This window comes from Nyctereutes procyonoides, unplaced genomic scaffold, assembly GCF_905146905.1.
Source record: "Nyctereutes procyonoides isolate TBG_1078 unplaced genomic scaffold, NYPRO_anot_genome, whole genome shotgun sequence".
Lineage (NCBI taxonomy): Eukaryota > Metazoa > Chordata > Mammalia > Carnivora > Canidae > Nyctereutes > Nyctereutes procyonoides.
The window spans coordinates 22,084,854-22,110,951 of record NW_026575035.1 but is presented as its reverse complement, the minus strand read 5'-3'; the positions used below and the strand labels follow the sequence as shown (position 1 = coordinate 22,110,951).

At 35.0% G+C, this 26,098-nt stretch overlaps 1 protein-coding gene across 6 annotated transcripts in view; it reads right to left on the bottom strand.

The window, feature by feature from the left end:
• The window catches only part of TMEM68 (transmembrane protein 68), a 49,566-nt gene that overhangs the window by 2,924 nt on the left and 20,544 nt on the right, over window positions 1–26,098 (bottom strand). For 4 of the 6 annotated variants that reach the window (XM_055318148.1, XM_055318149.1, XM_055318150.1 and 1 more), the window contains exons 4-8: window positions 20,265–20,432; window positions 16,974–17,167; window positions 12,042–12,102; window positions 10,268–10,407; window positions 153–2,912 (exon numbers count right to left, since the gene is read on the bottom strand). In XM_055318148.1, the coding sequence (XP_055174123.1) occupies window positions 2,757–2,912; window positions 10,268–10,407; window positions 12,042–12,102; window positions 16,974–17,167; window positions 20,265–20,432 (719 nt within the window). In that variant the 3' untranslated portion in view covers window positions 153–2,756. Of the gene's footprint in view, window positions 1–152; window positions 2,913–7,057; window positions 10,184–10,267; window positions 10,408–12,041; window positions 12,103–16,973; window positions 17,168–20,264; window positions 20,433–26,098 lie in introns of those variants that run through there. The other 2 variants (XM_055318153.1, XM_055318152.1) reach the window with 2 other exon arrangements.

Genomic DNA, 26,098 nt, shown 5'->3' with positions numbered 1-26,098 from the left:
TAATCCCCATCACCAATTTCATCCAACCCCCCACCCACCTCCCTTCTGGTAATAATCCATTAGTTCTCTATAGTTAAGATTCTGAGTAAAAAAAAAAAAAAAAAAAAAGATTCTGAGTTGTATCTCTTTTATTTTTTTTTTATTTTATTTATTCAGAGAGAGAGAGAGGCAGAGACACAGGCAGAGGGAGAGGCAGGCTCCATACAGGGAGCCTGATGTGGGACTCAATCCCGGGTCTCCAGGATCACACCCTGGACTGAAGGTGGCACTAAACCGCTGAGCCAACTGGGCTGGCCTGTATCTCTTTTAAAATATAATTCATAAACCCTGGTCCAAATATGTATTTTAAAAATATGCCTCTTTAAACCACAAGTTCTCACATTTGTGAAAGAAGAACTATTTCATACACTTACTGTAAGTAATAAATGAAACTGCAACCATGTCTTCAGGTACTAAAGTGGCTAATATAAGTTGTTTTCTGTGAAGTATGTTCTTTTAATTTTATTCATTTATTTAGAAAACATTAGATGCTTTGGAAGCTATAACATTAACGAAATAAATCTCTAATCTCAAGCTCATAACTTAGTAAGTGGATCAAGTACAAAGCAATAAAAATGTAAGATCATTTGTAAGATGTATCTATCATCTGAGATGTGATAAGAAAGCATTTGGAAGTTCAGACTTGAGAGCTCATTTGGTGGGTAATGACAAGTAAGGACACATGAACAAGGTATTGCTTGGTCTGGGTCTCCAAGGACCAGTAAGATTTTAGTGACAGTGAAGGAAAGAGCAGGAGGAAAAAGACCACAGGAAAACAACTGCCTAAGGAATGGTGACTTAGGGAGCTTGGCTGGAGTTTCAGGTATGTGTTCAGAAGCTTGGCGTACAAGGCTCTAAAATTAGAATTCAATTAAATCATGAAGGGCGCTAAACACCAAATGAAAAAGTATAGACTTTGTTTAATATGAATTGAGGTGTCAAGGAAGGGTTTGGGGTGAAGATGTAACAGGGCAATGCATTAAGGAAATACAGCTCTTGCAAAACCACCAAAATACCCTCTGTCACCAAACCCAGTAACATTCTTTTAATACTACTTGACCTCTTAATCACCACTGATCTTCCTTCTGAAATTCTTACACTGGAGGAAAAGCTAGATTTTCTTCTAGCTTTCAGGCTGCCCCTTTTTAATCTTCTTTGCAGATTTCTAATCCCAAAATCAGGCACTGACTTATTCTTCAAAGGTTCAGAGTACTTTAATTACCTTTCATTTGCTGATGACTCTTGAATTTCTATCTCCAGCCTGCTCAGCTTCATAAAGAAATGTTCAATATGACTTCCCTTGAATGTTATATATACATAATTGAAAGATTTTATTTACTTATTCATGGGAGATACACAGAGAGAGGCAGCAACACAGGCAGAAGGAGAAGCCAGTTCCCTGTGGGGAGCCTGATGTGGGACTCGATCCCAGGACCCCAGGATCCTGGCCTGAGCCAAAGGCAGGTGCTCAACCACTGAGCCACCCAGGCACCCCTCCTTGAATGTTATAAAGGCACCTCAAATTCAATGTGCTTAAGACTAACCTAACATTCTTTCCCTCTCATACTTCGGCCTTTCCTTAATTCCTTCCCCATTTCAGCAAATCATGGTACCATGAATCTAGCCAAGTAAGTCAAAACCTAGGAGTCATCCTTAACAACTCCTGCCTCTCACTCACAATGGCTAATCCATTGGCAACATCCATTCATTTCACCTCCCAAATAACCATTCACGACTATCTACTTCTCTCCATCTTCTTTCCACCTTAACTATACACACACACACACACACACACACACACATATATGTATATATGTATACATAAACTTGTATTTATATGTATGTGTGGATTAAGACTGTAAAGAGTTAAAGAGAACACAGAAACAGACACTGTAAACACGGAGACAGAGCAATAGATTAAAACTGAGGGAACTTTCAGAAAATGTCCCAACTGCCCTGTTCAGTCTGTATTAGCACAGTATATTTTAATTAAGATTTAGATAGTGTTTACAAAACGGTTCCCCACAATCAAATCACCCATTTTTAAAATGAGGTTTCATTTCCACATTAACTTGGAGGCTAGTAATTTTGAATTTGTGATAATCCAGGGATTATTATCTTACAGTTTATGCTAACATTATTAACAACGAAGACTGGAAAATCATGACAATATATTCACAAAAGAAAAATTTCAAGTATTCTTTATTTCAAGTAAACTTTAGTTCAATAAATGACAACTTATAATCAAAAATATGAATGTGGCAACTATGTATTTAAATAAATTCCCCCAAGAAATTCTACTGTGCTTTGGTAGACTACTTATTACTTTAGGTACTGATAATAAAGTTCATAAAATAACTGGAGATGGTAACTGATGTTACCATCAGTAACTGATGAAATACTGATGTATTTCAAGGATTCAGAAAAACTGCCTTTCTTAATTAGTTTAAATTGATCTGGTTGTAATGTTTATATATTTTAATATATAAAATATCTAATTGTACCAGTAACATGAATGTGAATAAATGTTGTTCTCATATGAAAAACCCTCATATGAAAAATCAAGGCACTAAAATTTAACTATCAGTAATACATTTTCCTTAACTGAGGAAAATAAGGGTTCATTTAACTTGAGACCTGAAAGAAATGTCTGAGATCATCTAATTCAATTTCTCCATTCCACAAATAAGGAAACCCGGAACTAGAGAAGTACATACTTATCCAAAGTGACACTGCTGCCTAGTGGTAGCACAAGGATTATAACCCAGATCCTTATACTTCCACGCCAGGGGTTTTTTTCCTCTTCTATTTTCTCCAAAAGATACATAGTATTTATAAAAAGTGCTCCTAAGTATCTCTGGCCCATTTAAATCCTAATAGGGAGAAAAAATTTTATTTTAATTTTTTTTAATTTTTTAAAAGATTTTTATTTATTTATTCATGAGAGACACAGAGAGAGAGGCAGAGACATAGGCAGAGGGAGAAGCAGGCTCCATGTGGGGAGCCTGAAGTGGGACAGGCTCCATGCAGGGAGCCTGATGTAGGACTTGATCCCAGAGATCACGACCTGAGCCAAAGGCAGACACTTAACTGCTTAGCCACCCAGGCGTCCCATGGGAGAAGAAAATTTAAAAGAACAAAACAGAATTGGTTTTACCCTACAAGAGAATGCACTGTTGGGGGGAAGCAAAGAAATGTGCTATATTAACATTAAAGGGAGTGTGGGCAGAAGCAATGTCACTGGTTACAGTCTCACCCTGATGTAAGGCTCCTGGAGTGCTATCAGTAAGGCATCTCTCCTGGAAGAGACAAGTGTCTAGCTTTGCAGAGAGCATGTCCTGACCTTGTCAAAGAGTGTCACAGTTTTGTTTTCAGAATGCAGGAGGGCAATAAACTGTGAGTATATTTAAAGGACCAGGAGGAAACCTGGAGGTAAGTTTTCTAAGAATGAAGTTTGTAGATAAGGCATATAATGTTTCTTTACCTTTCCCTTTGTGAAACTTCCTACATATCAGCTGCCTGATTTGAAAAGTCTCATCTAATACACATTATAGCTGTTTGAGCTACATATCCTTTTCTAAGTGTCTGGTCTTGCTGAGTCCCAGTAAGGTATAGTAGATTATAGAAATTCATTCCCTCTCTTTTGGGCCATCTTATGGGAGGAATACAGATCTTGTCCCAGTCAAGTCCAGTGTGGCCGTGTAACTGTCAGTGGGAATAAGTGAGCTATATCCAAACAGAAGCTTTAAAAGGTTCCACTCCTGACATTTTCTTTATTATGGCAACGTCCCACATGAATCATCCTGAACCCAGGAGAAAGAAGACATGGACCTCAGGAGAAATAAAACATGAACCAGAAGTAAGCTTTACTGTCCTAAGCTTCTGAGATTGGTTGTTTGTTACCGTAACACACCCTAGCAAACTGATAAATCATCTAGTTTTCTTAAGTGTAAAACAGCAATAAGGTCTACCCTACAGGATTAAATCAGACTTATCCACAGAAGGAAAAAGTAAAAAAAAAAAAAAAGAAAAGAAAAAGAAAAAGTAAAATTACCTCTGTTCACAGATAACATGATTTTATACATAGAAACCCTAAAGATTCCACCAAAAAGAAAAGGAAAAAAAAACCACAATAAATAAATTCAGCAAAGCTGCAGGATATAAAATCCACACACAAATCAGTTGTGTTTGTACATGCTTAACAATGAACAATCTGAAAACAAAACAAAACAATCTCATTGACAATAGCATCACAAAGAATAAAATACTTAGGAAAAAAACAAAGAAAGGAAAGTCTTACACATTGAAAATTATAAAACATTGCTAAAAAAATTAAACACACAAATATAATAGAAAGACATCTGTGTTCATAGATTAATAGATTTAATATTGTTAAGCTATCCATTCTATCCAAGGTGATCTAGATTCAAGGCAATCGTTATCAAAATCCTAATAGCATTTTTTGCAGAAATAGAAAAAAAAATCCTAAAATTCATTTGCAATTTCATAGGACTCTAAATAGCCAAGAGAAGAAGAAAGTTCCAGGCCTCATACTTTCCAATTTCAGAACATATTACAAAGCTACAGAAATCAAAACAGTATGGTAATGGCATAAAGACAAACACACAGACCAAAGAAATAGGATAGACAACCCAGAAAAACACATTTGAATGTATAGCAAATGATCTTTGACAAGGGTGTCAAGACCATACAATGGGGAAAAAGCAGTCTCTTCATCAAATGGTGATGGGAAACTAGATATCCATGTTAAAAAAGAATGAAGTTAAACCTTATCTTATAAACAAAAATTATCTCAAATTGGATTAAAAAGCTAAACATAAGACCTAAAACTATAAAGCTCCTAGAAGAAAATAGAAGAGAAAAACTTTATGACACTGGATTTGGCAATAATTTCCTGAGTATGACACCAAAAGAACAGGTAACAAAGCCAAAATAGAAAAATGGCTCTACATCAAACTCAAAAACTTGTATGCGACAAAAGAAACAATCAACAGGGTAAAAAGGAACCTATGGAATGAGAGAAAATATTTGCAAATCATGTATCTAGTAAGGAGTTAATATCTATAATATATATAGAACTTCTACAATTCTACAACAAAAAACGAAATACGATTTAAAAAAATGAGCCAACATCTTAAACACACATTTCTCCAGAAAATATATACAAATAGCCAACAAACTCACACCCATTAGGATGGCTACCAACATACAAAACAGAAAATAACAAGTGTTGACAAGGATGCAGAAAAATTGGAACCCTTGTGCACTGCTGGTAGGGATGTAAAATGGCATGGTCAAATATAGGAAACTGTATGGATGACGTTCCTTGAAAAATTAACAGTAGAATGATCATAGTATAAGATAATAGAAAATACGTATCGGTCTCTGCCCTTGTTCCTGACATAGAGCTCTTGAAACTCTTAGTTTTCTAAGTGGTAAGGGCACTAGAAGCATCTTTTGTTCTAACATTTGGTTCCAACTTCAGTTCCTGATGCAGCACTCCTGAAATCCTTATAATTTCCTGGCTGATAAAAATCTTTTGTTTTACTGGCCTCACGGATGGCTTCTGGGTAAGGGCTGGTCACCAGAAAGACCAAACCATGACTAGAAGCTTGGAATTTTCAGCCTGATTCTCATCATCTCCCATAAAATCCCAATAATACAAGGTTCATGGAGCTTCCAGGTGGGTGAATCCATCCACACCAAGAGGGTGACACACCCCAACTCCACAGAGGCCCTGAACCTGGGGCCCTCTCATTGTTCCCCCTATGTCATCTCTTTGCCTGGCTGTCCATCTGTATCCTCTATCATATTGTTTCATAATCTGATAAAAGTAAGTGTATTCCTGAGTTCTGTGAGCCACTCCAGCAAATTAATTGAACCTGGGAAGGGGTTGTGGGAACCTCCAATTTATACCCAACTAAGAAATTGTGGGTTACATGGAGACCTACTACTTGTGATTAGCATCTAGAGTGGGGTGGGAATAGACTTGTAGGATCTACACTATCTCTAGGTAGATAGTGTCAGAATTGAGTTCAATTTTAGGACATCCAGCTGGTGTCAGAGAATTGCTTGGTGGCAGAAAAAAACCTCCACACATTTGGTGACCAGAAGTGTCAGAAGTCATGTTGTGTGTAAAAGTAAGTGAAAGAAAGACATAGTTTGGAAGCTGGGTTTTTCCCTAAAAGGGGGAAAAGCTGGAGTTTTTTCTTTCTACATATGATCCAGCAATCTCACTTCTGGGTATATATCCAAAAGAATTCAAAACAGGATCTTGAAGACATATTTGTACACCCATATTCACTGTAAAATTATTCACAACAGCCAAGAATATGGAGGCAAACCAAATGTCCATCAATGAATGGATAAACAAAATATGGTACATACATATAATGAAATATTTAAAAAGGAAATCTTGTCACATGCTACAATATGGATAAACTTTGAAGACATGATGCTAAGTGAAATAAGCCAGTGACAAAAAGAAAAACATCATATGATTCTACTTTTTTTACAGTAGTCAAACTTATAGAAAGAAGTGTTGCCCAATCTTATTATCGTAATCATTTCACAATATACACATGTATCAAACCAAATATTCACCTTGAACATTAAACTTTTATGATGTTATATGTCAATTATATCTTGATAAAGCTCGGGCTAGAAGGAAAAAAAGAATTCTATGCAGACAAAAAAGAAACCAGAATAAAATGTTGATGGATATATATGAAAAAAAAGAGAGAGAGAAACAATGGGTGGCTGGTGCTGAGTACACAGGTTCAACTTAGCAAATGAGAAGGTTCTAGAGATTGGTTGCACAATAATGTGAATATATTTAGCAATAATAAATCATACACTTAAAATGGTTAAGTGATGTTTTATATTTTTTACCACAATTTTAAAACTTAAAAAAAAATCAAAATACTGGTATAAAGTCATAATCAAAATACATTCATCCCATTTTCTAGGTAATTCAATAATATGACATTTAGGGCTCTTATCTAGTTTTATATTCTCTGCAAGCTGAGTAATCTTTTCTTCCTTGATGTCTTTGCAGGGATGAATATTACTGAGCACTCCTATTTTTTAAACATCCTCTCCCGCTGATTTCTCTCACCCAAATTTATTTGTTCTCTACCTCTCTGCCACTTCCCCTTCTGTCAGCTTTGAGTATTTTCCTTGGCACACCCTTTACATGTGTCCGCTGGTCTGTCCTAAGTCCTCTTCTTTCTCTCTCTAAGCTGCTTTGTAAAGCTCATGACTTCAGTAACTGTCTCATGCAGATAACTTCTAAATCTTCATCATCAATTCTGACCTTTCTCCTAAACCCCAGTGCAGTATATTCAAAACCTGGGGTGCCTGTGTGGCTCAGGTGGTTAAGTGCCTGCCTTTGGCTCAAGTCATCATCCCAGGGTCTTGAGATGGAGCCCTATATCTGGCTCCTTGCTCAGTTGGGAGCCTGCTTCTCCCTCTTTTCTCTCTCTCCCTCACTCCCTCCCTCTTAACTGTCTCTATCACAGGCACGCACACGTGTGCTTTCTCTCTCCCTCAAATAAATAAAATCTTAAAAAAAAAAACACCATGTATATAAATATATACGTACATATCCTGCAGGTGGCTATAAAATTAGGTTTCAAGTCTGGTATTTTCTATCTTTGTAAAATCTCTCAAATCTGCACCTTGCTGCTCTCCCTTTCAAGTAGATAAAGAGATCATTAAGTCATTCATTCATTCATCAAACATTTACTGAGATCTAATTAAATACCAAATACTGTGCTGGGAACTGGAGACACAAGACTTCATAGCATAACCTCTGTTCTTAAAGAGTGCACTTAATATTTATATGGATCTAAGTAATCACAATTGCTAGCATCATCTTCATAAACCATTGTAGAAAAACGGATTATACATCTGCTTGCTTTAGCCAAATAAATTTGAATGAAACTGATATAAGCCACTCCCAAACAGGGGCCTGTCCTAATTGAAATGTATTTGGCAGACAAATTTCATTGTCTGATAGTTAAGAACCTAAAAATGTAGTTCCTACCGACTTTTCCGGTTTCATCTCACCAAACCCTACCCACCAAGCTAGTTATTCCCCAAGTTTATTCCACAGTTGTCATTAAGTGCTATTCGAGGAAAAACAAAGAGAGGGCTTGGTCAGGTGAGACTGAGACATGCACTTTGAAACAAAGTTAAATAGACCTGTTTATAGTAGGGCTTCTTAGGACCTTTAATATGTTAATATGCTTTGCAAAATTCCCAGAGGAGAATTTAAGAGGCAGTCTTTCCCAACCTTGCTGTTCTAACCACCTCAGACTGCTTAACACAGCTGGTATATGGTCAACTTTCCCATCACCATTTCTTTGTTCATATTCTTCCTCTAGCCCCAAGTCCATATGTACAAGTCACATCCTTCTTTCAAGACACACCACAAATGCCCTCATTCCAGGAAGCTTTTCCTATTTTTTCCTTCGCAAAGCGCTCTCTTCCCACTTTGAGCTTCTACTGGTCTTATTCAAATTCAGCCTTCATATTGCTTCCAGGGATCTTTCCAAACATAAACCTATTACCATTCACCTATTTCTTTCTTTCCTTCCTTTCATTCCTTCCTTCCTTCCTTTCCTTCCTTCCTTCCAAATATAAACCTATTACCATTCACCTATTTCCTTCCTTCTTTCCTTCCTTCCTTCCTTCCTGATTTTATTTATTTATTTATTTATTTATTTATTTATTTATTTATTTATTCATGAGAATACACAGAGAGGAGAAAGAGAGAGAGAGAGAGGCAGAGACACAGGCAGAGGGAGAAGCAGGCCCCATGCAGGGAGCCTGACGTGGGACTTGATCCTGGGTCTCCAGGATCATGCGCTGGGCTGAGGGAGGCACTAAACCGCTGAGCCACCAGGGCTGCCCCATTCACCTATTTTCAAGAGCAATCCCCTGTCCACCTCTGCCCTGGCTTTCAGAAAACAAAATCAGTTATAGACCATCATAGTACAGACTCCTTGGTTTCTAGCCTCATTTCCTATAATATCTCTTTTAGCTATACAAGACTACTCTCAACTCCCCAAAGATTTTATGCTATGTCATATTGCCATCCATTTATACAGTTTCCTGTACCTCACTCTGTCCAGCTAATTGTCTTTCCAAACTGAAATCAAACATCATCTCTCTCTAGGAGGCATCCCTGATCTAATTTACATCTTTCCTTTGTGCTTCCATAATACCCTAAGATAGCAGTTCTTAATCGGGTGGGATTTTGTCCCACTGGGGGTCATGTAAAAAGGTCTAGAGGCATTTTTTTATTACCACAATGAGTGATGGGTGAGGATGGGGAGTGCCATTGGCATCTAACGAATGGAGGCCAGACATGGTAAACATCCTACAGTGCACAGGACAGGCCTCCACAACAAAATGTCAGTAGTACCCAAGTTAAGAAACCTTGCTATAAGCACACCATTGTGGTTAACGCATCACCAGAGAAGGTGATTTAGTTATCAGCTCCTCTACTGGACTATAAGTTCCTAGGACAATGGTACTCACTATTGTTAATAATGTTAGTACCCAGCATTCACAGAGCCCTTACTATATCCTACTCACTGTTTTAAACTATGAACATGTACAATATCGTGTAATCCTCAGGGACAACTGTGAGTGGGTACTATTCTCTTCCTTGAAGAGAAACAGCAAACGAACTCCCTGAAGTCAAAGAGCAAATGAACAGTAGAACTAGGAATGATCTGATTTCATAATCCACACTCTTATACACTATTCCATTTTCCTGCCAGGATATTTCTATCCAACAAGAATAATGCTTTCTTTTTATGGAAGTCAAAGCTTTCTTCTGAACATCACTTATAAAACTTTTTAATTGTCAGTGCCAAAAGTCCCAACCTCAGCACTTTTGACATTTGAAAATGAGTAGTTCTCTGTTGCAGGGGACTGTCCTGGGCACACTAGAATGTTCATCAACATCCCCAGCCTCTACTTACTTACTTACTACTTACTAAATGCCAGAAGCACCACCACCTCCCAGGACCTGCTTGTCACAATAACAAAATGTCTCAAGACACTGCCAAACGTCCCCTCAAGGAAAAAGCACCACTGATCTAAAACATGTCTGTAGAATAAAGTAATGAATTAATTTTTAATATAATAATTGAAAGTAAAAATCTGTTCAAAGATTAAGAAAGAAAGAATTTACCTTTTCAGCTAATTCTTCTGCTGTTATCTTTGGATCATAGGGAATAGGATCACCTAAATAGGTGCGTAATTTCACTGGAAAACCTCCATACATTGGAGCAAATGGATAGCGGAATTTTTCATAAAGCCACCTAAATAACCCTGTTTTAAAGTAAATAAAATTATTTTAATTGGTTAAATATTCTGAGCAAGTAATAACTTTCAAATTAATAATGTAAGACTTATAAGAAAGTGGCAAACAGTATCACCTCCTGGCAATACAATGTTTCTTTAAAGATGAGCTATCAATTGTAACAAATGTAGCATATAAATGTAAGATGTTAATAATAGGAGAAACTGGAAAGTGTTAAGAAGCTTTATGAGTATTCTCTGTACTTCCACTCAATTTTTCTGTAAACCTAAAAATGCCCCCCAAAATAAGGTTTATTAATTTTTTAAAAATGAGCTTTCAAAAATATGAGAATTTTAAGGGCAAGTTAAATACTATTATTACAAAACCAAGGGTAAAGACTGAAACCAAAAGCTAGAAGCTAAAAAGTCTAAAGACTCACAAATACAGGTCTAGACTAATAAAAGGAAAATATAAAAGCATAAGATAAATTCACATAAACATGAAACTAAAATGCACTGATAGGTAAAGAAAAAAATTATTATTGTAAATTAAGAAAAATATATATAGTAACCAAAAATTACTAATGCTAATGACCAAGGATGAAACCTAACAAGATTAAAAGTGATAATACAAAATAAACTGAGGGATTAAGTAAAAAAGGAAGTAAAAAAGCAGTCAACAGTAATTTTTAAACCACTTTATAATTAAAGAAACAAAATTAGGAATAATTTCTGGTATGCAACTTAAATTCTGATGAAATGGCCTGAGAGAAAATTAGAATAAATAATTCTACAGTAACAGCTAAACATCACATCAATCTGCCTTTCCACTTTAAATTTGAAAAAGAAAAGGTAAAAAAAGTAACACCTAAAAAACATAATAGAATATTAACAACATACTCATATTACACATAAAAGAAACAATGGAAGTTTAAAGTTCTTCAGGAGGGGATTTTTATGTGGATAAGAACAATATAGTGCTATATAAAATATAATCAATCAAATATATAAATCATAGGGTATAAAAACCAACTATGAAAATTTTAAAATAAGAAGAAAACAACAGAGAAATTGAAAAGAAAAAGCACTTCTAATTGTTATCTCTCCTATATCTACACTCAACGCTTATTTTGTTACCCATAAATTAAAGTTAGGCAAAAAGAACTCTGTAATGTAAATGTATCATGGTTCAAAATATTTTAAAAAGCAAAAAACCAGAAGTAACAAATGAACTAAGGCAGATGATACGTCCTTAGTTTGTTAATCTTAATTCAATATCATATTGTTATCGATTTTTAAAGCTGTAACTTCTTCAGCGGTGAGTTAGGAGGATAGTCTGGGTAATGGGTACATTTGTTCTAAACCTCAACAGCATAGTTCAATGAAGGAAATTAGATAACTCACTCTATTTTAGGAAGCCCACAAAACAAAGAACCTTCAGTACATATCTGAAACTCTTAACAAAAATCTAACACCTAAGAACTGCCATTACTTAGATTCAGTTATCATTTAGACTTTAAATAGAGAAACATCTAAATAATAGATCCATTATCTAAAATAATAACTCAATAGAATTTCTTATAGGGTTCAAAAGACCAAATATTAAATGATAATATTCTAAATATTACATTATAATTAGAAAAACCATATGAATCAGAACTTACTTGTTCCTCCAAGTGATCTAAATCCTTCTCGAATATTTTGTGTAAACATAGGAATAATGGGCTAAAGAGAGAATTTGAATTAAAAAGTAAATATATTGATCCATTCAATACTCCATTGAGTCAGTAATGCAAACTTTTGGGGCTTGTTTAAGATTATGAAAATGAGGAATTTTTAAGATAAAGGTATACTTTATCATAAAAAGGTCATAAAAGTGATTAGTGTGATTTATCTGCCTAAATTTAACTTGATCATTTATAAAAACAAAAATTGGAAACACTACCCTCTAGTGGTAATATATATTTCATTTACTAACTTTCCCATCCTTCCAAATATACCCTTAAAACTCAAAATAAAGATTGCACTAATCATTAATTTCATTAAATAAAATTAGTGTGGTAAATTAAATTGATTTTCATAGTCTACTGAATAGTATGCTCACTGGAGAAAAAGTAACAGGGCAGATAATCCATCTATGGGGAAATTTATACAAATTTAAAAGATAGATTTTGGCAAGACGCTGTCATAGAACTACTGAAACACTATTTTTTGGGGGGATTACTAAACTTAAAAATGTTCAACATTAATGAAAAGTATAAGACTCACTGCAAAAAAAAGGAAAAGCATACATATAAATATATAAAAAACAATTCCTTTTATCATTAATTTTAGAGGAATTCTGCTCACAAGTTCATGGTTTTTATTATTCCATGAATACCTGTGACTATGTATGATTTTTTTAAGTGGAGACCTTAATTACATGTCATAAAACAATGATGAAGTAGCAAAGGATCATGTACGGAGGTTCTGCTATGGTGAAACCAAAGTAACTAAAAGTCTGAATAAAAACACTTTAAAATGCACACAAAATACACTGAATTAAATGATGTTTTAGAATTTTAAAAACTGAGTATTGCTTTATTTGCATTCTACCATCAGTATTTGCCTAATACAGAGTTACCTGCTTAGTGAGCAGCGTTTGAGATATTTACATAAGCTGACGTTTACAAAGCCATTCTTTTTCTTTTTTTTTTTTTTTGGTATATTTTTTTATTAGAGTTCGATTTGCCAACATATAGTATAACATCCAGTGCTCATCCTGTCAAGTGCCATTCATATTCAGCTGCGGAAACCAGTATGATAAGGCAGACTGGAAGAAAAGGGACTACAGGGATAACATTCTTCATCAAACTTATTACTTCACATATAACTACTATCATTTATTTATTATATCTCTCCCCTCACCAAAAGGAAGACCCCTAACAGCAGAGCCATTGTTTTGTTCACAACTGTATCCCCAGCACCTGGAACAGTGCCTGGAACAGACTAGGTGCTGAAACAAAGTGTGATGGATGAATTAAAGAAGGAATGAAGAAGACACAGGACAGAGAGACAATGCATATAATGAAGTAGTTTGTATTCTCTGAATACAAAGTGTCAGAAACAGGCAGCAGCAATCTTAAAATCAGTTAGGAAAAAAGAAGTCTGGTAAAGAAAAGAACTCTGATGGAAGAATTTAAAGTTTCATGGTGTTAATTTACAAAGCAAAGACATAAAACCAAGTACTCTACTCTTTCGTACAAAATTCAGATTATGTCTAAGAAACCACAACGAGTTTTGTAAAATAAAGTGATTGCTGACATCCTAATGTTTTAAAGAATTATAAAATATCTTTAGAATTAAGAACATAACATGGCTCTGAAGGAACAGAAACCATTCAGCTCATACATACACCCTTTGTCTTCTCTGACCAGTACCACCGGATTTATGTCTACTGGCTGGCATGAACCCCTAAGTTCATACTGAAGCATGCATTTTATAAAGACTCTTCAGGTTACATTCCACCCTTTAAAAAGCTTACTCTCCAGAAGCTAGATCTATCTAGAACCTACTAAACAGGAAAATGCCTATCCTAGCAGGCTCACTCTATTCCAGGCTACAGTCTGGGTATACAAGTTTCTAAATTCGCATTCAAGCTTACAGCCTTAAACCTATGAGCATTACTTTATTACAACTTGTTGCTGTAATACAATTATTCATTCCTTTCCTTGTATACCTTTTATGTACAAGGTATTTGCATAAGTAACCTAGAATTAAATTGTTTCCATGTATACTTGTGTCTCTGTATGTATGTGTATGCACATGTGTGCAAAAGGAATGTGTTTTTGTTAAAACTATTCTGGGGGAATAAGTTTAATATGGCCTTAGAGTCTAAACTTTGCTCCTAAAAGTAAATGAGCACCACTAGACAAGTAACTTACCACATCTAGGCTTCAGGTTCTTCACGAATAAAATGGGAATAATAATAATTATACTATCTCAAAGGTTATTTTACGGATTGATATAATACATATAAACAATTTTATTAAAACAAATGTTATTTTCTTTTATATCAGTTATTTGTTTTCCAACTTGAGTAAATGGGTTAATAGTTTTCCACCTTATTAAGATATAAAGTTACCTAAATATTCTCAGGAATTTCACAAAATAAGAGTGACTTAAGGTATATTAAAAAGCCTATATTCAAATAAACTTTAAACATTTTTTATCAATAGTATGTGAACTTGCATTGACAATATAGATATTTTTCACTTTAATCTCTTACTATGTCACAATTTAAATGTAGTTATTCCTACAACAGTCTTAAATTTTTACTCAAAATTCATAATTCTGTGAGGACTATGAAGGGGTTTCCCTGATAGGATACTTGTACCATTTACAACTATCTCCATACATGCTTGAAAGAGCTCCCTTATGTATCTGGAAAGTCCCTCTAATCTCAAAGTCAGCAGACTCACTGTGAAATGCAGTCAGGGGTGGCAACAGCACCGGTTGCCTGCAGTCCTGAACTGTATGCTCTGCTCTGCTTCTGCCTTGCTGTATGACCTGATCCCTTCATCCCTTCATCTCTCTGTGCCTGAGTTTCCTCATCTGTGACACTGGAATAATCATATATGTCACCTACTTACTATACAGGAGTATCAACATAAGGTCTTTAAAAGGACTACAAAAGGTTGGTGTGGTACAATAGTAATTACCAAATGTACAATGCTATCCTGTAAATCAACAATGTTAAAGATTTCTGGCTTTAAACCTATAAAAGGCTATTTATAAAATTTTCTCAAGTTTCATACAAAAACCTTAAATTCCCGAGATTATCTTAATTATCTAGAAACTCTACCAAAGATTGAAAAAAATAGTTCCTTTCTCTCTATAATGTCTTTCTTTCTGGCCTTCTTCCAGGCAATGTTCCTTAAATCTGTGAAATTAAGAATGAGAAATTAGAATCTCATGATCAATTTATATAATTCCAAATCTATTTTGGTAATTTTTATCTTAAAATTTCCTAAGAATTAATTCTTTCAAAATGTAAACCTGAAAATTAAACTATCTTTGGTTAGGTTTTTAGCTTTTATCATTGTTTTAATGGACATTACTTTCATTACCCTTAATTTTTGTACAATGGTGCATATATCCTTTTGTACTTTATTTTATTCATATATCCTAAGATTTTGTTTTATATATACATCAGCACTTAAGACTTTTTGGGAAATAAAATGTGTTATAAAATAATTTTCTCATCACTAATGTTATTATAACATAAAGTTAAATTCCAAATGTCCCTTTCTGGTAGTGCTTAATATTATGTTAAAAAGATCAATTCAATTCAATTCAATTCAAATAGCCTATTAAGTGCTAGTCATTGTACTAAGGACTCAGAACATAAAAAGATGATCTTGTCCTTAGGGAGTTTATAATTATTATCCTACTGAGGATAATAATGTTTAAATTTTTATGTTGTCTATAACACTTAGGCAAATACATTAAATCTTATTCTGAAATCACATTACTAAAGCACTACTAGTTAGTTACACGTACACAAGTACAGCAGAGAATAAAGCTCAATGCATTTTATGTTAACTCTGTGATTAAAAAAAAGAAATTTCCACTCTTTTCCAAATACTGGATTTGGGTTAGAATGAGTCATGAATAAACTTCCTTTGTAATTCTGTATTTGCAAGAGAACAAGCAAGCTTAGGAGGCATATTGTCTCTATGTAACAGCAACAGGTACACAAACTGAAACATGAAAGTACTGGCAATAGTCTCTAATTAATTGGCCTGGAAAAAGAACACCATCCTGTCAAAGGGACTACCATTTCTTTTTCTAACAGATAATCTAACATAAAAACAGAAAACAAAGAAGAAACATTCCATAAGTAATAAATAAGTGTTTCATAGGATAAAGTACAATACGGAGACCAAAAAGTTGGGAGATACTTTCCAACGCAAAAGAAAAGGGCAAAATGGCATTCACCTTCTCCAGTCTAAGAATAACTATAGTGGATCCCTGAGGAACATTTAATTTTACTAACTAATTCTCTTATACAATCTTTTTCAAAGATCTAACTTACACCAATATCTCTCATCTTTATTCACACTATTAGATAGCTGATCACATTCGCTGATAAAAAATAATAGGAGTTATGTATTATTCAAGCCCTATTATTATACAAATAAAGAAGATAAAAGAATTGCAATGAAACAAACCAACAATCATCACTGAAATATGCCAACTCAATCATACCAAAGACTTAAAATACATAGAACTGAACTGATTATACTTTTGAAAAAGGTGTAACTGAAGGACTACAAAAAATTTTACAAATCTAATTAAAAGAAGCTAGATTTTGAAATGTAAATTAAAACTTGGATAGGTATTTGCCAAATTTCCAAATTGATTTTTTTTTAAGATAACACCTCAAGCACAAAGGAATATTTCTCTATCATTAACCTTACAAAGAATTCTGTACACTTAATTTTTAAGTAGCGCAATGAAAGTATCTAAATTCTTATATACTCTGGCCCACTACATAAGCATTTATTTTGAATTGAATCTAGCTTTACTTTAATAATTAATTTTATACAACTCACCACTTTTGCATCAATTGCAACCTGAGCGAAGCCTTTACGATTACCCCAAATGATGTTGTAGGTTTCATCACTAATTAGGGCTTCTCGAACTCCGCCTGGTGAAATAGCTAACAAGTGACCACTCCTCAGAATTTCAACACATTTTTCTCTTGGTCCATGTAGAGCACAAAATACATCAAGTAATAAACTAAACCCTGTAAGAAACATTAGCATGAAGATATATCTTAAGTACTTCTTGCCCAATTCTTCAAGACAAAAATCTTTACAACCTATAAAAGTTAGTATCCATATAAATCAGCAAATTCCTTTTCTTTTTTAAAAATCAACAAGAACTCTTAAAGTTTACATAAGTTAATATTGCTTGTAAAGTAATAGCTGTCTTGTTGATCACCTCCTCAGTGATCACCAACTACTCGGGTTACAGTACATATTCAAACTCTGAATTAAAACTTTCAAAAACCTTGGAAAACAGGGACTCTGATTCCCATTTTATAGACAAAGAAAGATCTTGCTCAAAGTCACACACCTAGCAAATGGCAGGGCAGAGATTCCAGTCCAGGTATGTCTAGTCCAAAGCTCCTTCCACTGCATCTCATGGCCAAACACTGTCTATAGTATTTATTAGAGCAATCAGAAATGATATCCCATCAGCAATCACAAATCTAATCTTCCTTTAACCCTATAAGAAAAAGAATCACTCAAGAGAATATAAATCTGACTATGCTTAGCCCTACCAAAATTGGCAACTATAACAAAATCTATTAAAAGTTAGATGATGTTAATCCCACAACTAAACTTTTTAAATCAATAACAATAGCAAAATCACTAAGAGCTTTTAATAAAGTAACTATTTAACAGTCAATTCCAAGTTTTAATTTTATAGAGTTTTTCAAACCACAACTATTTATGAATGAAAGAAATAATCCTGGGATGCCTTAGTGGCTCAGCAGTTGGGCGTCTGCCTTTGGCTCAAGACATGATCTCGGAGTTCCGGGACTGGGTCCCACACTGGGCTCCTACTTGGAGCCTGCTTCTCCTCCTTCTTCTGCCTGTGTCTCTGCCTCTCTCTTTCTCTTTCTCTCTCTCTCTCTCTCTCTCTCTCTCTCTCTCGGTCTCTCATGAATAAATAAAATCTTAAAAAAAAAAAAAGAAAGAATCCTATTAGTAACTAAATATTTTAACCAAATCCTAAACTGGAACTGACTGATGTTAGTACAATATATTATTGAGAATGGGAAATAGGAGTAGTGACAATTGTGCAGACTAACCAAACTTCTCACAGATTAAAGGATCTGAAGCAAGGTTAAAAATATTAAGATTGAAATAATATTCATCCCTTACTATATTAAAAGCTCACTGATTTAACTAGATGCATTTTCATAATAGGCTTCACAAATTACAGATCATAAAGGAGAAATTTTTTTAAAAGCCAAGTGTTAAATAAAAATATTCACATTATATTACACACTAAAAAAGATGGAAGCAACCTAATATTCTGTAAGAGAAAACTAGTTAAGTAAATATTTTAGTCATACATTAAAACTACTCTTTATAAAGCACGGTAAAATGTCAATGCTAACATTACATTTTTTTCAAAAAAAGAACACAAGGGGCAGCCCGGGTGGTGCAGCAGTTTAGCACCGCCTTCGGCCCGGGGTGTGATCCTGGAGACCCGGGATCAAGTCCCTTGTTGGGCTCCCTGCATGGAGCCTGCTTCTCCCTCTGCCTGTGTCTCTGCCTCTCTCTCTCTCATAAATAAAATCTTTATTTAAAAAAAAAAAAAGAACACAAAAGAGTTTGCCTAACATGTTTGTAACATATGCAAATTAAAAATGAAGTACAATAAATCAAAATGATAACTGGTTTTTGTTAGGGTGATAAGATTATAATGATATCTTCCTTTTCTCTAGTTTTCAAATTTATTATAAAAGTGATCATATTGCTTTCTAAAGAAAAACTTTTTTATATAGAGTACAAATGGCTTTTTAGTGACACAAGGATCCTTGAAACATTAACCATGTCTATGAAAGGCACTGAGTAGACTATTATTTAATTCACTGCTTGGTGTTTGTCTCTCTGGTTGATGGGTGGTTTTGGCTTTTATTATTCTAGACGACATATTATAAACTTTGTTGGCTTTGTTGGCTTGGTGATTCAATGACAAAAGAAAAGATTTATTCCCAATGAGCTTATTTTATTTTTTTTCAAGATTTTATTTATTTATTCATGAGTGACACAGAGAAAGAGAGAGGTAGAGACACAGGGAGAGGGAGAAGCAGGTTCCATGCAGGGAAACTGACGTAGGACTCGATCCCAGGTCTGCTGAAACATGCCCTGGGCGGAAGGCAGCACTAAACCGCTGAGCCACTGAGCCACCCGGGCTGCCCTTCAATGAGCTTATTTTAGAATGACTTTTTAAAAACTCTGTTTGAAACCATTAGGTTAATTAATCTTTTTAAAAGGGTATAGGGGCACCTGGGTGGCTTAGTCAGTGTCTGCCTTTGGCTCAGGTCCTGATCCCAGGTTCCTAGGATTATGTAATCCTGGGTCCTGGGATATAATTATGTCCTGCTCTCTGCTCAGGGGAGAGCCTGCTTTTCCCTCTCCTCCTGTGATCTCTCTCCTTCTTGCTCTCTCTCAAATAAATACATAAAATCTTTTAAAAAATAAAATAAAAAGGTATAAAGCCTTTATGAACAGATTAAGAAGAATATAGTCCTGAATTTTAAGAGTTATAAGTCTAGCAGGCAAGTCAAGTACAATAAAGACATATAGACTCTTTAGGATAGGGTTTCTGAAGCAATATTATTATATGAAGACAAAATATATCCTGGCTGACTGTAAATAATTTTGACCTGCTATAATACTGATTGATAGTAATCAAACTTTAATTCCTGTGAAGTTAAACTTCAAAAATCAGTATCTCATGGAAAAATTCATCATATTAAAAATCAACTACCTTGTATGCCAAAATATAAATTAATTGTGTGGCAAAAGTTACAATCTATTTTTTTAAAGAGGAAGTTCAGTATTTAACTTAGAAAAATAATGACTAAATACCTGTTAATAAAGAAAAAATCAGGTAACATTTTTGACCATAATATTCTTATACTTGGATATATTCTGTAAATAACATAATTAGATACTCCCAAATTAGAGTTCAAAGCGTGTTACCCTAAAAAGGCAAAAAGCTTTCCAAATGATACTAGAGAGTTCAAGGATATAGACTCTAACGTAATTTTATTATGTTAATTAAACATTTTTATGTCACTATCTACAGTTAAAGTTTACCTGGAATTTTAAAGACAAAGTGATCAGCTACCACACGGCAAGTCCTGCCTTTATGGATAAAAATTTTAGCCATGAAGTAGTAAAAATCTATAGGAATAGCTCCATGATAAAAAATTATAAGTGCTGGTCCTTCTTCTGGTATTTTTTCCATCCCATGAACTTCATAACCTGTTAGAAAGACAAAACACAAATGCTTAAAATATATTTATTAGTTTATTTACCCTAAAGGATGTTTACTAACTCAAAAATTCAGTTTTTTCTTGTAACAGCGCATAAGCCTTCCTCTTTCTCCCACTCTCTGTTCCCGCACAAATCAGTCCTAAAGCCATTAGGTGAGCCAGGGCCAGGTGTGGAGTGGAGGAGTGGCCTGGAGTACATGCTGGAGCTCAGGCAGGTTGAGGAGGTGGCCCAGAGCTCAAGCAGAGTTGTGAGTGCATACCCACAGGAGAAGAGCCTAGAACAGGATGCTGGGGCCTGAGTGGGAACAGGAGGGGATCCAGGGTGAGATTAAGCATAAGGGTTACAGGGTAGCATCCAGACACTTCAGTGGCCTAGTATGGGGTATCAGCCCGAATGGGATAAGAAGGTATCCATGAGTGGCAGAGGATAGCAGCAGTAATAAGAGGTTAGTTACATACAGGAGGATTGGTCAAATAAGTCTACACATTAAGGATAATGTCAGCCTGGTTTCTCACTGTTGGAGATGGCGGCTACAAAAATAGAAAAGGAGAAAACCAGAATAAACTGTAGCTGTAAGAGAACCTTGCTCCCATCCTAAAAGTAAGAAAAAGCAGGATGTCAGAAACCTCAATCAGGAGAACTGACAGCTCCAATGGGTGACAAGCCCCTCTACTGAGAGACAAACTGAGTATGGAAGGAAGATGTAGGTGTCCTAAAAGGCAAGAGAATAACTGAAATGTTAACAAATTTAAAGGCCAAGTACAGGTGACCACTGAGTGTAGAATCAATCCCTGGGTATCCCAGACACAAACAAGAGTCCACACTCAACAACATTCATCCACAGGCCTCAATAAGCGCTTAAAAGAAAAAATAGGGGCATGGCAGGGAAGAGATCCAAGAGAGCCCCTGCAAATGGGATAGAGAACAAAACCCACTTGCTTCTCAGAAGCTTCTCTTGGAACACAGAGAGGTACAGAAAACTCTTCCATCCCCTCAAAGAAAAGGGCATATGCAAAATTATCTGATGCTAGAAAGGACAGAACTTACTACCCATCCCCTCATCCTTGCCTCATTCTACCCCAAGCAAAGGTCCATTACTGCTAGGAAAAGGCAGAAGCCAAAGCATCCACCTCTGGGAGGGAGAAAGTAAGCCCAGGTTCTGAAAAAACATCAAGCAGAGATCTGCTACGACTGGAAGGAAGAGCAAGGAACTGGCTGCCAACTCCATACTCTCACCTATACAAGGCATTTTCCCTCCACTGGGAAGAGGCAAAGATACATTGAGAAAGCCTCACACCTGAGCCTGAGGCAGACAGGGCCTGTGTACAATTCTGGCTAAACCAAGAAAATTGAAGAGTTGCCCCTACCATCCCCATCTCACCACAAGACTCACATGGAGTTTTAAGTAAAGGCAAAGAAAAACCCCAATGTGATGTAGGTATAATGGACTGAAGATGGAGGAGGACCATGGAAAAAAACCCTCTAGCACTGCAGGCCCTATACCAATGCAAAAGGTAGCAGCAGGATTTTGCAGTCTGTGCTGAAGGTACCTACCTAGAGCTTCAACTAAACTCAAACCCAATTTATTTTTTTTTTAATTTTTAATTTTTTAAAGATTTTATTTATTTATTCATGAGAGACACAGAGAGAAAGAGAGGCAGAGACACAGGTAGAGGGAGAAGCAGGCTCCATGCAGGGAGCCCGACGTGGGACTCGATTCCGGGTCTCCAGGATCACACCCTGGGCTGAAGGTGGCGCTAAACCGCTGAGCCACCCGGGCTGCCCCTCAAACCGAATTTAACTAGAGTATGCTGAATTAAAGTCTACCCCATTCACTAATGGCCTGACAGAAAAAGGTCAATTTTCAGTTATAAATACTATTTACCTCATTCTCTACTGTTCTTTTAGAAGCAATGCCCGAATTCAATAAAAAGAAATTATGAAACAAAAAAACATCAAGAAAAAAAAATCCATTGTCAAGAGACTGTTTAAGTTAAAAGCACAGACCAAAATGTTTAAATTATCAGATAATAACTTTAAAATAACCATTAAAAGGACTTAGCAGAAAATTAAATACATATATAATCAGATTAGTAATTTTAGCAGATTGGAGGTGCCTGAGTGGCATGGTAGGTTGAGCATCCCACTCTTGGTTTTGGCTCAGGTCATCTCAGGGTTGTGAAATCGAGCCCCACATTGGGCTCTGCACTCAGAATGGAGTCTGCTTAAGACTCGCTCTCCCTGCCCCCCCCCCACATGCATACTCTCTCTAAAATAAATAAATAAATCTTTAAAAAATTTTCAGCAGATAGAAGGAAATTATGAAAACAATGAGAAAATGGAAAGACAAAAACTTGAATGAGATCTAAGGATTAGTAACATATCCATGTTAATTTCCTGATTTTAACAGTTTTATTGAGGTTAAGAAGGAGAACATCCTTGTTTGTAGGAGATATACACTAAAAATGTGTATTTAAAGAGAGAGTAACGTAGGCACTTATAGTCAAATGACGTAGGAAAATAAGTTCTTTGTACAATACTTGGAATATTAATTTTTAAAAAGTCTATAAATAAAAGCAATAGTCATTGCCTTCCATGGAAAAACCATGTAAAATCCTAGAATCACAGAATCTATAAAATAAAAAGAACTTTTGGGTTACAACCTAACAGACAAAATTAAAACTTAAGACTATTTTTGATTATTAATCAAGGCTATCCAAGGAGACACACATCTGTGAAACATCAAGCACACTTTATTGAAACTACTAGTTTCTAAAGCACAATCTGGACCCTTCTGTGTAAGCTTGATAGTAGTTTCACAGGAGTATGAGATTCTACTTGTTACCAGCAGGTTGTAAACAGGGGAATGAACAGAAAAAGGGGATTACTGAAGAGGCCCAGGGTAGGAGACATTAACTAATCAATTAAGTTATATATTCCCTGAGATAATACAATCTAAAGTAAAATTAAAGTCATAAAATAAATCATTGAGTGTGTGCTTTGGCAGCATATATTCTAAAATAATTTATTGATGAAAATAAGAAAACTCTTAAGAAACTCTTGACCCAATGCAAAATAAAACATCATTTAAACATATACAGAGGCACCTGGGTGGCTCAGTTGGTTAAGCGTCTGCCTTCGGCACTGGCACTGGTCATGATCCTTGGTCCTAGGATCAAGCCCACAGGGCTCCCTGCTCAACTGGGAGCGTGCTTCTCCTTCCCCCTCTGCAGCTCTCTCTGCTTGTGTTCTCTCTCAAATAAATAAAATCTTTAAATAAATAAACTGTTATATACAAATGGATAACTTACTAATGTTGCAAACTTCTGTTTCATTCACAAACATAAATTATACATTAGAAACTCCACCCATTTTATTCATCAAAAACAAAAATGATTTTATAGAATCTAACTACTACATGCAGGGAAAAAAACTGATGAGAAATTTGAACTAGAAGTCAAGAAAACATCTCTCCTCTACTACAAATGAAATTAAAGATTCATGCCACTTATCTCTCCTTGTTAACCCTATTCCAAGTCACTGTGAGGGGAACAAGTTTCAGCAAGGGAAGCAAATGATATAGACGAAAGGCTGGCAGAGATGAGGAGGGGGATGGTTTCTGAAGGCTTCCTTCTAACATGACCCAGTTTAAGCTGCCTTCCTGTCCATACTTGCTTCTCTGCCAGTTAAAGAGATTAACTTGCCTACTGCCCTTTACACTACTATACCAACACATTTTTCATAGCAATCTTGTGCTATTGGTATTGTGGAGAATATGAAAGATTTAAATAAGCTCCACCAATGCTTTAGAGGAAAATATCCTGCATATTTTATCACAAGAGTGGGAACTTATACCCTGAGTAGCAAATGAAATGTGATCATGGCTCTACTCATAAGATGTTTTTCCTTCCCATCTCACTGCTGACAGGTGCCATTACAGACCTCAGCCTCAGCTGGTCCCAGCAAAAAGAAAAATGCCTACTAAATAACCAATGAGTCAATGAAGAAGTCAAAAGAGAATAAAAATTACTTTGAGACAAATGAAAATGAAAATATACCATAACAAAACTTATGGGATATAGCAAAATAAGTTCTAAGAGGAAAGTTCATAGTGATAAATGCCTATATCAAGAAAACATGAAAAATCTCATATAAACAACCTAACAACATCTCAAGAAACCATAAAAAGAACAAAGTTAGGAGAAGGAAGAAAACAAAGATTAGTGAGGAAGTAAGTGAAATAAAGACTAAAAAGACAACATAAAAGATCAATAAAACCAAGAGATAATTGTTTGGAAAGATAATCAAAATTGTCAAATCTTTAGCTAGACTCACCAAGAAAAAGAGAGTACTCAAAAAAAATTAAATCAGAACTCAAAGAGGGGACTTTAATACTGATACCACAGAAATACAAAGGATAAGAGACTAATATGAACAATATATGCCAGGAAACTGGACAACCTACAAGATATGGATAAATTCAACCTTCCAAGACTGAATTGTGAAGAAACAAAATCTGAACAGACCAATTACTAGTAATATGATGGAAATAATAATCAAAAACCTCCCAACAAACAAAAGTCCAAGACTAGATCCCTTCACCAGTGAACCCTATCAAACATTCAAAGAGGAATTAATATCAATCCTTCTCAAAATCTTCCAAAAAATAGAAGAGGAGAGAACTCTTCCAAACTCATTTTACGAGGCCAACATTACCTTGATACCAAAACCAGACAAGGACACTGCAAAAGAAGAAAGTTACAGGCTAATATCCTTAATGAAAAAAAAAAAAATATATATATATATAAATCTTCAACAAAATATCAGCAAATCAAATTCTGCAGTGCATTAAAAAAATCATATACTATGACCAAGTGGAATTGATTATAGGGATGTAAAAATGATTCAACATTTACAAATCAATGTGATACACTACATTAAAATGAATAAAAATCATATTATCATCTCAGTAGATGCAGAAAAAGCATTATTACAGAGTTCAGTATCCACTTATGATAAAAACTCTCAACAAAGTGTAGAGGCAACATATCTCAACATATATGACAAGCCCACAGCTAACATCATATTCAACAGTGAAAAACTGAAAGCTTCTCCTCTAAGATCAGAAACAAGACAAGGATGCCCACTCTCACTACTTTTATTCAACATAGTACTAGAAATCCTAGCCAGAACAATTAGGCAAAAACAAGAAATAAAAGGCATCCAAATTGGAAAGGAAGGAGTAAAACTGTAACTATTTATAAATGACATATTCTTTTTTTTTTTAAGATTTAATTATTTATTCATGAGAGACACATCTGCCCGATGACATGATATTCTTTACAGGAAACCCTAAAGACTCCATCAAAAAACTGTTAGAATAAAATTCAGTAAAGTTGCAGAACACAAAATCAATATACAGACATCTGTTGTGTTTCTATACACTAATAAACTATCAAAAAAGAGATTAAGTTAACAATTTCACTTAAGATTACATGAAAAGGAATAAAATATCAGAATAAATTTAACCAAGATGATAAAAGATCTATACACTGAAAACTATGGTATTAATAAAAGAAACTGAAGAAGATAAATGGAATGATATTCCATGCTCATGTATTGGAAGAATTAATATTGTTAAAATGTTCACACCA